Source organism: Heterodontus francisci, chromosome 15, assembly GCF_036365525.1.
Source record: "Heterodontus francisci isolate sHetFra1 chromosome 15, sHetFra1.hap1, whole genome shotgun sequence".
In the NCBI taxonomy this organism is placed as follows: domain Eukaryota; kingdom Metazoa; phylum Chordata; class Chondrichthyes; order Heterodontiformes; family Heterodontidae; genus Heterodontus; species Heterodontus francisci.
The window spans coordinates 74630387-74646205 of record NC_090385.1 but is presented as its reverse complement, the minus strand read 5'-3'; the positions used below and the strand labels follow the sequence as shown (position 1 = coordinate 74646205).

The 15819-nt window shown below is 40.8% G+C and overlaps 1 protein-coding gene across 4 annotated transcripts in view; it reads right to left on the bottom strand.

The window, feature by feature from the left end:
• Positions 1 to 15819, bottom strand: part of diaph2 (diaphanous-related formin 2) — a 967621-nt gene that overhangs the window by 808084 nt on the left and 143718 nt on the right. For all 4 annotated transcript variants that reach the window (XM_068047702.1, XM_068047700.1, XM_068047699.1 and 1 more), the window contains one exon: positions 6986 to 7090. In XM_068047702.1, the coding sequence (XP_067903803.1) occupies positions 6986 to 7090 (105 nt within the window). The remainder of the gene's footprint in view (positions 1 to 6985; positions 7091 to 15819) is intronic.

Genomic DNA, 15819 nt, shown 5'->3' with positions numbered 1-15819 from the left:
GGCCCAGGGAATCCTGGATGTCAAGGAATATAGAGCACTGGATCAGGGAAAAAAAAGGAGGCTTATGGCAGATCCCAAGTGCTGAAAACAGCAGAGGCACTACAGGGGTATAGAAAGTGTAGGGTGGCTCTTAAAAATGTAATTAGGAGAGCGAAGAGGGGGCATGAAAAAACACTGGTGGGCAAGATAAAGGAAAATCCCAAGGCGTTTTTTTAAGTATATTAAGGGTAAGAGGATAACCAGGGAAAGAGTAGGGCCCAACGTGGCAATCTTTGTGTGGAGCCGGAGGACGTACGTGAGGTTCTAAATGATTACTTTTCATCGCTGTTCAATATGGAGAAGGACGATGTAGGTGTAGAGATCAGGGAGGGGATTGTGATATACTTGAACATATTAGCATTGAAAGGGAGGAAATATTAGCTGTTTTAGCAGGCTTAAAAGTGGATAAATCCTCAGGCCCAGATTAGATGTATCCCAGGCTGTTATGTGAGGCAAGGGAGGAGATAGCAGGGGCTTTGACACAAATTTTCAAATTCTCTCTGGCCACAGGAGAGTTACCAGAGGACTGGAAGACAGCGAATGTGGTATCATTATTCAAGAAGGGTAGCAGGGATAAACTAGGTAATTACAGGCCGGTAAGCCTAAGATCAGTGGTTGGGAAAATATTGGAAAAAATTCTGAGGAAAAGGATTAATCTCCACTTGGCGAGGCAGGGATTAATCAGGGATAGTCAGCATGGCTTTGTCAGGGGGAGATTGTGGCTAACTAACTTGATTGAATTTTTCGAGGAGGTGACTAGATGTGTCAATGAGGGTAAAGCAGTAGATGTAGTATACATGGATTTAGTAAGGCTTTTGATAAGGTCCCACATGGGAGATTGGTTAAGAAGGTAGGGGCCCATGGGATCCAGGGCAATTTGGCAAATTGGATCCAAAATTGGCTTAGTGGTAGGAGGCAGAGGGTAATGGTCGAGGATAGTTTTTGCAATTGGAAGCCTGTGACCAGTGGTGTACCACAGGGATCGGTGCTGGGACCCTTGCTGTTTTTAGTGTACATTAATGATTTAGACATGAATATAAAAGGTATGATCAGTAAGTTCGCAGATGACACAAAAATTGGTGGTGTTGTAAATAGTGAGGAGGAAATCCTTAGATTACAGGGAGATATAGATCAGCTGGTAAAATAGGCAGCGCAGTGGCAAATGGAATTTAATCCTGAAAAGTGGGAGGTATTGCATTTTGGGAGGACTAACAAGGCAAGGGAATACACAATGGATGGTAGGACCCTAGGAAGTAAGAATGTCAGAGGGACCTTGGTGTACTTGCCCATAGATCACTGAAGGCAGCAGCACAGGTAGATAAGCTGGTTAGGAAGGCATATGGGATACTTGCATTTATTAGCCGAGGCATAGAATATACGAGCAAGGAGGTTATGATGGAGCTATATAGAACACTAGTTAGGCCGCAGCTGGAGTACTGTGTACAGTTCTGGTCACCACACACTATAGGAAGGATGTGATTGCACTGGAGAGGGTGCAGAGGAGATTCACCAGGATGTTGCCTGGGCTGGAGCATTTCAGCTATGAAGAGAGACTGAAAAGGCTAGGGTTGTAATTCCTTGGAGCAGAGAAGGCTGAGGGGGGACATGATTGAGGTGTACAAGATTATGAGGGGCATTGATAGGTTAGATAGGAGGATACTTGTTCCCTTAGCAGAGGGGTCAAGAACCAGGGGGCAGTGATTTAGGATAAGGGGCAGGAGGTTTAGGGGAGATTTGAGGAAACATTTTTTCACCTACAGGGTGGTTGGAATCTGGAACGCACTGCCTGAAGAGGTGGTGGAGGCAGGAACCCTCACAACATTTAAGAAGTATTTAGATGACCACTTGAAACACCATAGCATACAGGGCTACGGGCCAAGTGCAGGAATATGGGATTAGAATAGATGGGTGCTGTATGGCCGACACAGACACGATGGGCCTGTTTCTGTGCTGTATAACTCTATGACTAAGTTGCTAGAAGGAATAAATAGTAAGTGAATCAGTCTTGAGGAAATCATAGCATGACTTATGAAAAAAAGGTCCTATCTCACTAAATTGATGGAATTTTTTTTGGAGTAAGTTACAAAATTAATGGATAATGGAAGCTCAGTAGACATCGCTCATCTCAACTTAGCCTTCTCCTAAGTGCCATAGAGAACACTAGAAATTAATGTCGTGTCTTGTGGGATTGGCAGGCAGATAGCGGGTTGAATAAGGAACTGGTTAAAAGCAATTTTATTTCACCCAAACTGCTATCTGGTACTAAGAGGTATATTTCCACCATTTGCTAATTTACTTGAAGCAGAAAAGATTACTGTAAGAGGATGCAGTACCCAATGGGCACAGTCACCATGATTTGGATGAGCACCTCATTTTTACTTATCAATATGTAGTATCAGCCCCAATTATTAGGTTCACACTGGTAGGTGGGTACAATTGATGGAGCTATGCTCCCAAGTGAAAGTACACTGCGAGGTCTTCAGCTGTTACTCCACCATAACTATGTTCTAGTTTAAGTGGCATCGCCAAGGTGATAACTCGTTACTTTCCGAATGTATTAATGCCACAAACTGAAAGATGAGACTGCATTAAAACTCCACCATATGTACATTGCAATTGTAATGTAAAACTATAATTGCACTGTACAAAGCAATGAAAGCAGCACCTCTCTACATTCTACACTCTTACGAACTGCTCTCCTCCCAATAAACACTTAAAAATCCATACATTTAAAATGTTGAAATCTGTTGACAGTTTTGTGACCTTTTACTGCAAAACCTGCTCAATTGTCTTAAATGTTATAAGTAGTAATAAAAGACCAATTCAGATCTGTTTTACATACCAAGGCAGAATTTAATACTGCTCGTCAGCATACAATTGCAAATTTTGTTTTATTGCACTGCCCTTTGGTTTTCAAATTGGCACAGTATATTCTCTTAATTCAAAGTCACTTAATTCAAATTACTTGATGATGCAAATATTTTTAACACGAAATCCCCACTTAGCTGTCTGTGCTTTTTACATGGTTAATTCAAAATTTTGGACATAGCAATTTTTTGAACTATCTGGATTAGACTACACCGTTTATCTAATTCAGCCAGATTTCAGAGTAACCAGTTATCCCTATTCTGCGGCTACAGAATAACTCAAAATCAGTGCAACGCTAAGAAGTAAAGTGGAATTTCTAATTCGAGATATCCACAGTCTCAATACTATCAGCATTATGGTGCAGTTCCAGCCTTTGCCATCGAACTGCTAAATTTAAATCCAAAGCACCCAGGTCTTTTTCTGACCACACTGCTTATTGGTCACCTTATTGATGCATCACAGCAAAGCAAACCTAGGGCTGATTTATTTGTTCTGTTCCATGCCACATGGGCTAGGCTAATTCTTCATGAATGATGCAGAAGACAGGTTATCATGAGTGCGTGACTTGAAGCACGCAATCCAACTATGGTTGCATTGTACATACAACTTGTCGTATCAAATTAAATGAAATTTACTTTGATATTGCATCATCTACTCTGCCCATATTAGTTCCAGGAATCCCGATTCACGCTGTTTTCGTTCTAGATTCGAGTTGGTTTAATTTAGCGTTGACAAATGGAAGTAACAATAAAATGCGTTACCCAACTGAGAAGAAAGAACCTCCCTGTTAGCTGCTCTACTCATGGAAAACCCAAGGCAGTTTACTTAATTGCCTGGGTTTGCTGAAGGCCTGCAATAGTCTTTCAAATAATTAGTGACAAGGACATATCTAGAACAGAAATAAGACTGATACCATACCAAGCTTTTTGCATTGGTGCATTTTTAACTAGACAAGTTGTGTGTTTTTATTTCAAAGGGAAGAAAATAGTACCTTGTATTACCAGCATGAAAGAAGAGATCACTAATATGCACAAGAGTCTGCAGAATCAGGATGTTTCAGTAACGTAAGCATGCAACCAATGACAAAGAAAAGCAACAAACATACTTGGATGACATCACAACTTTTCAAAGAGTGGGTCTAGGAGCTCGACAGGCACAAGATATCAGTGTAAAGTTAACCTAAATGAAGGTGATTGTCGCTCACTACACAGACTTTCAATATGTTAAAGCAATCAAGATAGCGATTTTCTCCAATAATGAAAACCATACTCAGCTCAAATGAAAAACAAAAAAAGGGATGAAAAGAGAAAAAAAAAAAAAATCGGTATAAAAATTGTGAAAACGTGGAAGGCCATCAGAAATCTGTTTTGACAAGCTAATGTACAGGATGGTTAATTAACTATTAAGATTTCCATAACCACACATACGGCAACTAAGATTAAGTGCAGCTGAATTTTAGCATCACTAGCATGAAATGAGAATGCCTCATTATTTAAGAAAATAATCTAAGGGTTATTTAATAATTAAGGCAGAGAATACACATTGATGGAGTTAACCAGACAATCCATGGTTTAACAAATCACTCTCACCTATAGCTTATGCTTCTATTCAAATAAAGTGTGTAAAAAACGCACTTGACACTTGAATAACAAACTATCCCAGGCTTTCGTTCTGACACACTAAGCAAATTCTGATCTTTTAAGCTGAAATTGTCAGTTTAAGCAGCTTTAAACTTAATGTCAGTATATATTTTAATTAAGTATTAATGTTCAAATACTAAAACTACATATGGAACTGAAGTTGTACAATTTATGACATCTTACTGCTCTGACTTTCTGTGTCAAATCTAAGCTTTAGTAATCATGTTGATGCCTTTCAGAGAAGGACTGATCACCTTGTAGAATGTCACAATACATTGTTTTGACTGGTTAGATACCCAAAGGCTGAAAGAAAACCTAGAATAATCTTCTGCTTCAAAAAAAAATTTAAAGCTATTTTTTCTTTAAACTATAACTTCAGTATATGTATCCATTCCATAATGCTTCATTTTAATCAACAATGCTTCAGACATAACTTAACTCGGTAATTAATTTTTGAATTGCAAAGAACATTTTTAAAAGCAAATCAAAATCTCAATATTGAACATATCATGACCCTGAATTATCCTAACAGTGTAAAATGCACAAACAGCTTAGATCCTCTTCCACAAATACAATTGCTACCCATTCCAAAGAACATATGCTCTACCAACAGCCAAATGCAAAGCTCTGCAATCCTTTGGAAGGTAGAAGTTAACAATTTGCCTCCGCAAGGACACATTTCATCGTTCCAAGGTATTTCCAAAGTGTTATCTGACAAAGGCAAATGGTTAATTTGACAAACTGCATGACAATTAACAAACATTCCTGCCCTGTGTGCAGTAATGTAAGATTGATTGGCAATATTCACCACAGGTAAGGAATGTTTTGCAGCATTTTAGACAGTCGCGTCAATTTTGAATTGATAAGATAGCCAGCTAAGAAAAGATCAAATGTGATAACAAATGAGCAGTTAAAGCAAGTCAGATCCAACTGAAACAGAACTTTCAAATTTAATTCTGAATCACAGGTAGTATTCTGCAAAAGTATATAAATACATTTGTCCTACTACAATAGCATACGGGCCTGCATCCTTTCTTGGTATTTGAAATTTTGCTGTGTACTTGTCCGCTTCTGTGTTTCAAAGAAATGCTATTATATATGGCTCTTCTGTATCTGCAAAATCTCCGCAAATTCTATTTGTCAATTATAGTACAAGCATTTTAACCAAATAAACTGTAATTGAATTAGCACAATCCCTAAAATCAAAAAATACCAGGAATGCTTTTGTACTTCAAAAATCTCAATTTGTAAAATGGTGTTAATATGTGCAACTATTAGAGCAAATCGCGGAGTATGTTTACTAACAAATCAAAAAACTACAATGTTCAAACATTTCTCATTCTATGTCAGTTGAAACAAACATCCGTGAATATAAAAAAACAAATGGATGTATTTCAGTTTATTAGATCAACCTAACCAGATTTTAAGTATTTAGAACAAAAAAAATCAAGCATTTTCTGCATCATAAACAGTGGCTCATGAGGCATATCTGGATACCCAGCTCCAGAAAAATGCAAGCAAAAAAAAATCAAATTGAAACTTACGCTGTTCATGCTTATAGCAATTTCTGTTATCACTTGAAACGTATTTCTTCCCTCAGATATTAAGAACAATTCCTTAAAGTTTTTTTTTTGTTCAGCAAGACTGCTTTATTGTGTGTTCAGGAACATGTTTGAACTGTAGCTCTGCTTTTTTCAAAAACATTTGTTTAAAGATTGTAAGCAGATGATATTCAGATAGTATTCAATTTTGTTTTCAGATAGTGGTAACACTGGATAATATCACATTATTCTTCATGAATTTTGCATTACTCAATTCAAACTACCAAAATTATGTCACAGATGATGGGTCTATGAACAATAAACTCAATCGTACAGGTTGCTAAGCAGACATTTTCAACAGAAACATTTCTTGCGAAAAACCCAGATCCAAATTCGCTCAAATATTCTTCGATAACTTGTTTTGAATTACCAATATGATCTCTTCTATTAATCCTTAAAAATATCTGAAAATTAATGGCCAAGTGAAATTACATTTCACATATGTTGAAGAGTGAACAACTGTAATTGGCCTATACAAGCTACTCCTGGCACAAAACACACCACCCAAGCTTTAAAAATCATATGGATTACCCCAGGGCACTAGATGCAGGAGGTACCAATGGTTTATCGTAATAAAAGCATCATGTTTCAGATTAGAGTATTTTGTGTGATGTGTGCAAAATTCTTGAACAATTTATCCACAGCAGAAGGCATTTTAAGAACCGCATTATTAAGCAGCAGCTTTAAGCAATGAAAAAGGGAACATTTAGGCAGCAATCATGGATTGCAGCTTAGCAAAAGCTGAAAGCAGATCACCCTAAGCTTATTATACTGACTGAGAAATGGCATTTATTGTGCTGTCTTAAAAATGGTAATTTTATTTTAAAAGGACCTTACAGATTTGGCAGTTGCAGAGATGTATTGAACCACCATTTCTCTCTTTGTCATCAGATCCTTTCCTCGGAGTGGAACCTTACGATCCTCATTCAGATTCATGTCTTCCTGTTGACAAACAATTGAGGGAAGATATTAATTAAGCAATTAATATTCAATTAGCAATTTCTGACTCGAAGATGCTTATACCATTCCCATCAATGTAAGGGCATACCTTTCTAAAAAACAAATCATGGACAAATTATGTGACAGAAACCACACGTGCCAAATGGAAACACATTAATTTTGTCATATAGAACACTACTTGAACTTTTTACTGGACATTGAACATAACTTGTTTAAAAGAACCACAGAGCTGAACAGCTAAAACATGGCTGCACATTTGCATTCTGAGATACAGTTACATACAGAGACAATGGGAGTGCTCCCTCATTCAATGAGCGTGATGGGTTTTGTCAATAGTGATGATCAAAAGACATTGTGAGCCATTGTCTGTGTAAGAGCCAGCATCCCACACCACCACCCCCACCCCCACCCCCACCGAGTGTATCTAATAAGCTCTGAAGAACCGACAACCCTCGTAGACTATGCTGTTTCAAACAAAGAGCTGGTCACATGACTTACCTGCTGGTCAGACTGGGAACTGTTTTTGAATTGTGCCTCACAGAAAGGTTTGGGGCAGACTAAGTTGAAGACCAAAGAGAAGGAAGCTATCTCCCTGTCTCTCTCTCTCAAGCAAAGTCCCAGAAACCCACGGAAGCAACTTAAGCCTCAGGACGGAGGACCTTTTCAGCTTTTTCATACCAGAGAAGCAAGATTGAAAGGGTGCATTGGGCCAAAGCGAGAACTAGAAGACCACAATTCTGACCAAAGACTTTACAGCAAAACTAAAGACAGTAACTGAATTCCATCTACTACTCCAAACCTTCCCCCTTTAATTCTTTCTCCTCCTCTGTACATAATTGTGTGTTTATCTCGTATGCATGCTACTGTGGTTGCTTCATGCATTTTTAGTAATTTTAACTGCGTTAGAGTGATAACGCTAATAAATTTGCACTTTCTTGTTTAAACCTAAGAAAGCCTGCCTGATTGGTTCATTTACAATTACAATGAGACAGCAGTGAGTAAGGACTCACTGGGGCCAAAGGGTCTGTTTCAGTGCTGTATCTCTAAATAAAAAAAAAAGTAAAACACTGCATTTTAAAAGTTAAACCCTGTTACGGCCAAACAGATTGAACAGATATTTTGCATTGGTCTTCACTATTGAGGATACAAGTAACATCCCAGTATTAGCTGTAAGTCAGGAAATGGAAGGGAGGGAGGAACTCAAGAAAATTACAATCACCCGAGAAGTGGTACTGAACAAATTGTTGGAGCTGCAGGCTGACAAGTCCCCGGGTCCTGATGGACTTCATCCTAGGTTGTTAAAAGAAGTGGCTAGTGAGATAGCTGATGCGTTAGTTTTAATTTTCCAAAATTCCCTAGATTCAGGGAAGGTTCCTATAAATTGGAAAATCACCAATGTAATTCCTTTGTCCACTTTGGCAGGAAAAATAAAAAAAGCATATTATCTAAATGGTGAGAGACTGTGGAGCTCTGAGATACAGAGGGATCTCGGTGTCCTAGTACATGAATTGCAAAAGGCTAGTATGCAGGTACAGCACGTAATTAGGAAAGCTAATAGAATGTTATCATTTATCGCGAGGGGAATTGAAAATAAAAGTAGGGAGGTTATGCTTCAGTTATACAGAGCATTGGTGAGACCACATCTGGAGTACTGTATACAGTACTGGTCTCCTTATTTAAGTAAGGATGTAAATGCGTTGGAGGCAGTACAAAGAAGGTTTCCTAGACTAATACCTGGAATGGGTGGGCTGTTTTACGAGGAAAGATTGGGCAGGCTAGGCTTATATTTGCTGGAATTTAGAAGAGTAAGAGGTGACTTGACTGAAACATAAGATCCTGAGGGGTCTTGACAGGGTGGATGTGAAAAGGATGTTTCCCCTTGTGGGAAAATCTTGAACTAGGGGTCACTGTTTAAAAATAATGGGTCACCCATTTAAGAGAGATGAGGAGAAATTGTTTCTCTCAGAGTGACGTGAGTCTTTGGAATTCTCTTCCTCAAAGGCAGTGACAGCAGAGTCTTTGAGTATTTATAAGGCAGAGGTAGATAGGTTCTTGATAAGCAAGGGGGTGGAAGGTTGTCGGGGGTAGGTGGAAATGTGGAGTAATCAGTTCAGCCATGAACTTATTGAATGGCGGAGCAGGCTCGAGGGGTCGAGTGGCCTACTCCTGCTCCTAATTCGTATGTATGTTCATAAACCAGGAAAGGGGCCAGAGGGGAGACTGAGACCCCTTCCTCACCCGGTCGTAACAATAAATATATATTTCACCTTGAAAATGATGCATTACACTACTTGCAGCCTCAAAGTCCAATAAATAAGTTAGCTGTACCAAATGCAGAAACAGACATTAGAAGACCAAATATTTTAATTGGATCAATATTCGCATTTCGGCCTGAAGTACAATGCATCTGTGACTCTCAAACAGACTGAAACACTAACCACAACTAAAAGGATAGGAGATGATGGGCTTCATATTGTTTTGAACAGACTATTAGATGGCATACCTCAAGCCAAGCAATCCAAACTGGAAAGCCAACTGATTTTCTCACTATAACTAGCTTCATTATTATTAGAGCTTCTGAGTGCAATGGTTTTTTGAAATAAAAAGACAACAATTTATATTTGTATAGCACCTTTAACGCAATAAAACATTCCAAGGTGCTTCATAAGAGCATTACAAACCAAAATATGACTCTGAGCCACGCAAGATATTAGGGCAGATGGCCAAAAGCTTGGTCATGGAGGTAGGTTTTAAGGAGTGTTTTAAAAGAGGAAAGCGAGGTAGAGAGGCGGAGAGGTGCAGGGAGGGAAGTCCAGAGCTTAGGATCTGAACAGCTGAAGGTGAAGCGATTAAAATCGGGGCTGCTCAAGAGTCCAGAATTAGATGAGCGCAAATATCTCAGAGGGTTGTGGGGCTGGAGAAGATTACAGAGACAGGGAAGGATGAGATCATGGAGGGATTTGAAAACAAGGATGAGAATTTTAAAATCAAAACGTTGCTTGAATGGCAGCCAACGTAGGTCAGCGATCACAGGGGTGATAGGTGAACAGCACTTGATGCAAGTTAAGACAGGGGCAGCAGGGTCTTGAATAAACAATAAAGTTTATGGAGGGTAGAATCTGGGTGTCGTCAGCATACACATGGAAACGAGCGCCGTGCTTTCGGATGGTGTCGCCAAGGAACAGCATGTAGATGATTAATAGGAGGAGGCCAAGAATACATCCTTGGGGGACACCAGAGGTAATGGTAAAGACATTTTAATTCACTCTCTGGAACTTCTGGCAGGAGTGCATTGGCATCGTCAAGTCTAGAGGTAACAAAGGCACGAAGCAGATGAGCTAAGACAGGGCAACATTATGAAGGTGCAAATAGAAATAGATCTTAGTGATGGCATGAATATGTGATTGGAAGCTCATCTCAGGATCAAATATGACACCAACATTACGAACAAACTGGTCTAGTCTCAGACTGTTGTCAGGGAAAGGGATGGAGGCGGTAGCTAGGGAACAGAGTTTGGATCGGTGACTGAAAACAATGGCCTCAGTCTCCCCAAGATTTAATTGAAGGAAATTTCTGTTCATCCAGAACAGGATGTCAGATAAGCAGTCCAATAATTTAGCAACAGTGGAGGAGTCGAGACAAGTGGTGGTGAGGTAGAGCTGGGTGTCGTCAGCATACACATGTAAATGATCGCCATGCTTTCGGATGCTGTTGCCAAGGAACAGCATGTAGATGAGAAATAGGAGGAGGCCAAGGATACGTTCTTAGGGGACACCAGAGGTAATGGTGAAGCCATTTTAGTTTATTCTCTGGCTACAATTAGATAGATAAGAATGGAACCAGGTGAGAGCAGTCCCACCCAGCTAGATGACAGTGGAGAGGTGTTGGAGGAGGATGGTGCAGTCAACAGTGTCAAAGACTGCAGGACAGGTTGGGAAGGATGAAGAAGACTAAGAGGATAAAGAGGATAATTTACCTTTGTGACAGTGGCATAGGATATCATTTGTGATTTTGCTAAGGGCTGTTTTGGTATTGTTGCAGAGGTGGAAACCTGATTGGAGGGATTCAAACGTAGTATTCCAGGAAAGATGGGTACAGATTTGGGAGGCGACAACATGTGTAAGGACCTCAGAGAGGAAATGGACATCGGAGATCGGGCGTTTGTTTGCTAGGACGGCGTGGTCAGGGGTTTACTTTTTAAGAGGGGTGACAATGGCAGATTTAAAAAGGACAGAGGGAGAACACCTGAAGAGAGAGAACAGTTAACAATATTGGCTAACATGGGGACCAGAGGAAAAGTTGTGTGGTCAATAGTTCAGTAGGAATATGATCGCGGGGGCAGGAGATATGGCTCATGGACAAGATGAGCTTGGACTGGGCATGACGAGACCCAGGAGAGAAACTGGAGAAAGATGCAAGTTCAGAGCTAAGGAGCTTTAGAGAAAATTTGGCCCAGTGGGCTCGGGGAGGGGGGGGGGAAAACGCGGCTGAGACAGCTTATCGGATGGTCTCAATCTTAGCGACAAAGAAGTCCATGAGCTCCTCACACTTATTGTTGGAGATAAAGGTGCAGGAGTCTAGGGAGAGGGGTTTAAGAAGAAGTTTTGCAGTGAAGAAAAGAAGCTGTGGGTTATATTTGCATTCCAGATGATCCTGGAATAATGAGCAGTTTTAGCAGAGGAAAGCAGGACCTGACAGCGCATTCTGTAGTCCAGCCAGGTCGGACGATAGATGACTAAACCAGTAGACGGCCATATTCTTTTAAGTCTGCATCTCTTGGACGTCAGTGAGTGGAGATAAGGACCGTACCGGGGGCACAGCCAGGATGACAGACAGTAGTGCTTTTATTGGGGACTGGGGCATCAAAGGTGGATTTGAGGGTGTGGTTCAGCACATCAGTAGTGCAGAAATGTTATGGCGAACTGAGGTCAAAGGCTAGACTGTTGGGATTTTGAAAGTGCAGTTGTAAGTGAATTGGGGATTACAGAAGGAAGTAGGGTCGGGGGGTGGAAGGGGGATATGGGTGGAGAGTGAGACAAGGAAGTGATCAGAGATGGCCTTATCTGTGATTCATATGATGGGACTAGAAAGACCACATGAGATGGCAAGGTCAAGAGGGTGGCTGTGAATATGGGTTGGGAAGCTTACATGGAGGGTGAGGTTTAGGGAGGATAAGAGAAGGGAGAACATGATGAGTTGAGATGGAGGTTGAAGTTGCTCAACTGAAGGAGGAAAGGAGCAAAGATATCTCAGTAAGAACATTTTTTCTATCTTACTTGGGAGGGAGGTAGAGACCGGAGACCAGAGTCCTAAGAAATCCAGTTCATAGCCGTTAAATTGACCTGGTGGTCAAAATCTGAGGAAAGCAGCTTCACTAACATACTAAAATCACTGACCCCGCTTCTCCACATCTGGTCGCTCTCAAATGACCCCAAACCTGCCCAGTTAAACCATAAGCAGGTGTGCTCAGGGCAGGTGTCAGGCAAATTCCCCACCTGCCAAGACTGAGACACACATTATTTCGCCACATGAGCATTAAAACTTAAAACTGCAAGACCCTGACTGGAAAGACATTTGAATAGTAACAGAGTGTTGGAACAATGGGGACCCAGTCATTGCTTCCCCATTATACTGAAGTAGTGGTCAGACCAGTTTTAGTCATATGACTAACTGGCTGTGGCAGAGGTTTGAACTGAGAGTTTTAACTTGGAGAAAAGTGTGTTTGAAATCAGAAGGCCTTGTGCTCCCAGTTGGAACAGAACTTCCTCTCCAGTCCTGCCTGCCTCCATCTCTGTCCTACAGAACCGAATCTTGTGAAAACACGTGAACCTCAAAGAGAGAAAAGTCTCCTATGTGAACAAGGTTTAAGATGAACACTGGACCCCGACGAACAGCAAGACTACCTACAATCAAGTGAGCTTGAAGCACAATAAACAAGAAACTCATCTGATATTGCCTCAAACCCCTCTCTACTATATTTTCCTCTCGTCTTTTCTGTTCCTATTTGCATGTGTGTATCTCGCGTGCATGCTAGCGTGGGCGCGTCGTATATCCATAGGTGTTAATCGTATTAGAGTTTAAGTTTTAATAACATTTCTTCTTTCTTCTTTAAACCTCAGAAAACCTGTGTGAATTGGCTTCGTTGTCTTATAATTGGAAAGCTGTGAACAAGGATTCACAAAAGGGGAGCTCAAAACAGTGTTTAAAATTAAACCCTCTTACAATAAGACCAGGTGAAGATAGTAACAGACCCCTAGACACCTTTCTCACCTGGTCGTAACAGCAGGTTTTACACTTCTAACAATTTTAACCGCAAACCCTAGGCACCGCCCTCGCCCCCCCACCCACCCCCCCCACCCAACTCCCAACCCTCTACTGCCTGTCGTGGGTTGGAATTTCAATTCTCCTACAACCCCAAAGAAAAGAAATTCAAGTCTTACGTAAAAATAATGGGGAATACCAAATAAAATCTATTTTTACACAAAAAATCTCCAGTGAATCACCAAGCACGGTATCGTATTGATGTTCCATGTTGGTAGAACCATCAGAGAATCACCAACAAACTTGTCTTTTCCCCGTATTCTAAATGAAATGTTAGTGTGCCGATGCAATGGGAATTTCTTAATTCTTCAAGATTCCTAATGCCTATAAGCTATTCAACAGATTTCAGGTCAACTGATCTATTAAATTACCAATGGCCATGGTAATGACAAAAAAGGACTTCAAATTCTCATAAAATCCCAATGGCCACTGTAAATTAAGTTTCCAAATTTTCACCAATTAATCTTGGATATGATGAAATTTTGTGTTACCTAACCCTAGCAAGTTAATTATCAACAAAAAATGCTGGAAATACTCAGTAGGTTTGACAGCATCAGTGAAGAAACAGAATTAACATTTCAGATCACACACCAATGTCAACTCTAAATTGTTCTTATTGTGTTTCTTCATTCGCATGTGCAGTGCCTTTAAATTATTTTGTGCGCCTGCACAAGCACAGTACCTTTAAGGGGACAACTTGAGTGGCCTGCACAGTACCGCACACATGCACAGCTTACAGGCGATGTTGTCAATGACCTTTCCTCAAACATTTGTCATCGACCTGAACGTTAACCTTGTTTCTCTCCAAGTGTCATGGTAAATGTCAGCTGTGGCTCAGTTGGTAGCACTCTTACCCAAGTCAGAAGGTTTTGGGTTCAAGCCCCACTCCAGATCTTAAGATCAAAAATCAAGCTGGCACTCCAATTCAGTACTGAGGGCGTGCTAGACTGTCAGACGTGCCGTCTTTTGGATAAGACATTAAACTAATGCCTCATCTGCCCTCCCACATGATCCCATGGTACTATTTCGAAGAAGGGCAGGGGAGTTATCCCCGGTGTCCTTGCCAATAGTTATCCCTCAATCAACATCACAAAAGAACAGATTATCTGGTAAGTATCACATTGCTGTTGATAGGAGCTTGCTATGTGCAAACTGGCTGCCGCGTTTTCTACATGACAACAGTGACTACTCTCCAAAAGTATTTCATTGGCTGTAAAGTGCTTTGAGGCATTCAGTGGTTGCGAAAGGTACTAGATAAATGCAAGATTTTTTTTTCCTCCCAAAATGCTGCCAGACTGCTGAGTATTGCCAGAATATTCTGTTTTTGTCAACTAATTATCACCTTGGACAAAAGTAATTTCCAAAAGGTTTCACCTGTTTCATCCATTTTCCAAAAATCTAATATGGCACCTTTGCAAAATGCAATATTTGCAGTAGAAATGAAAAGGTCTCACATAAAAAGAGTAGTAAGGCTATACAAGTAAAAGACAGTCACATAATGAACAATGCTATTTTTAAAACATAGAATCCTAACATAAGTTACATAGTTGCAAAATTAACATTTAAAAGTAACATAGAGTCCAACCTTTATGACAACAAGTGTGACAAAATTAAGCATTTTATCTAGTAGCTTTGTAGTGGCTCTACTAAAATCAGTCAAAATACAAAACCATTAAGATACATTGAGAATCACTGGGCTGAATTCGGTTGGGTGCGTAGTGATTCTGATGTAGGTTACAATCTTCCCAGTGGCGGCCAATTAAAAAACCACCTCCAGGAGCACAATCCAATTAGGGCAGTGGCCGGGTTCCAGCATCGGAGGGTCCATTCAGCATGGCTTATGGATAGGGCTTCTGGCCTCCTTCACCATTTGGCCGCTGCTGAGGGGCCAGCAGCAGGAGCGCCAGCAGTGGCATACAGGCACCTTCAGTAGGAGGGGAATGGCTGCCATTTGCAGCAGGTACACATGAGCGGAGACATCAATATCCATGAAGTGGCTGCAGTGGCATTCCTGCTGCTTGGGGAGACCCAAGCATTGCGATTTACTGTCAGAAAATTTATAAGAGACCTCAAATGTATCGCATCTTGGACCGCCTGTTGTGAAGCCGCCTCCGCTGCACTGCCGCACTCCTGACACAGCAGAAGGCCCATGCGCCATCATGAAAATTTCAATCCATTGCCAGAATAGGGAATGATTACCCTATTAAGTACCCCAGTGACTATCTGCCACTGCCCAGCGGATGGCTGTCGCCGCTAGGAACCCATCTCCAGAAAAAGTGCATGGAGGTGGGAACATGTCGCTGAGCTTCCTGACATGATGCCATCAAAAGCTGATACTCTGCATAATATCATACGATTCAAAAAAAGGGAGAAAACGTGAAGTACTGGCA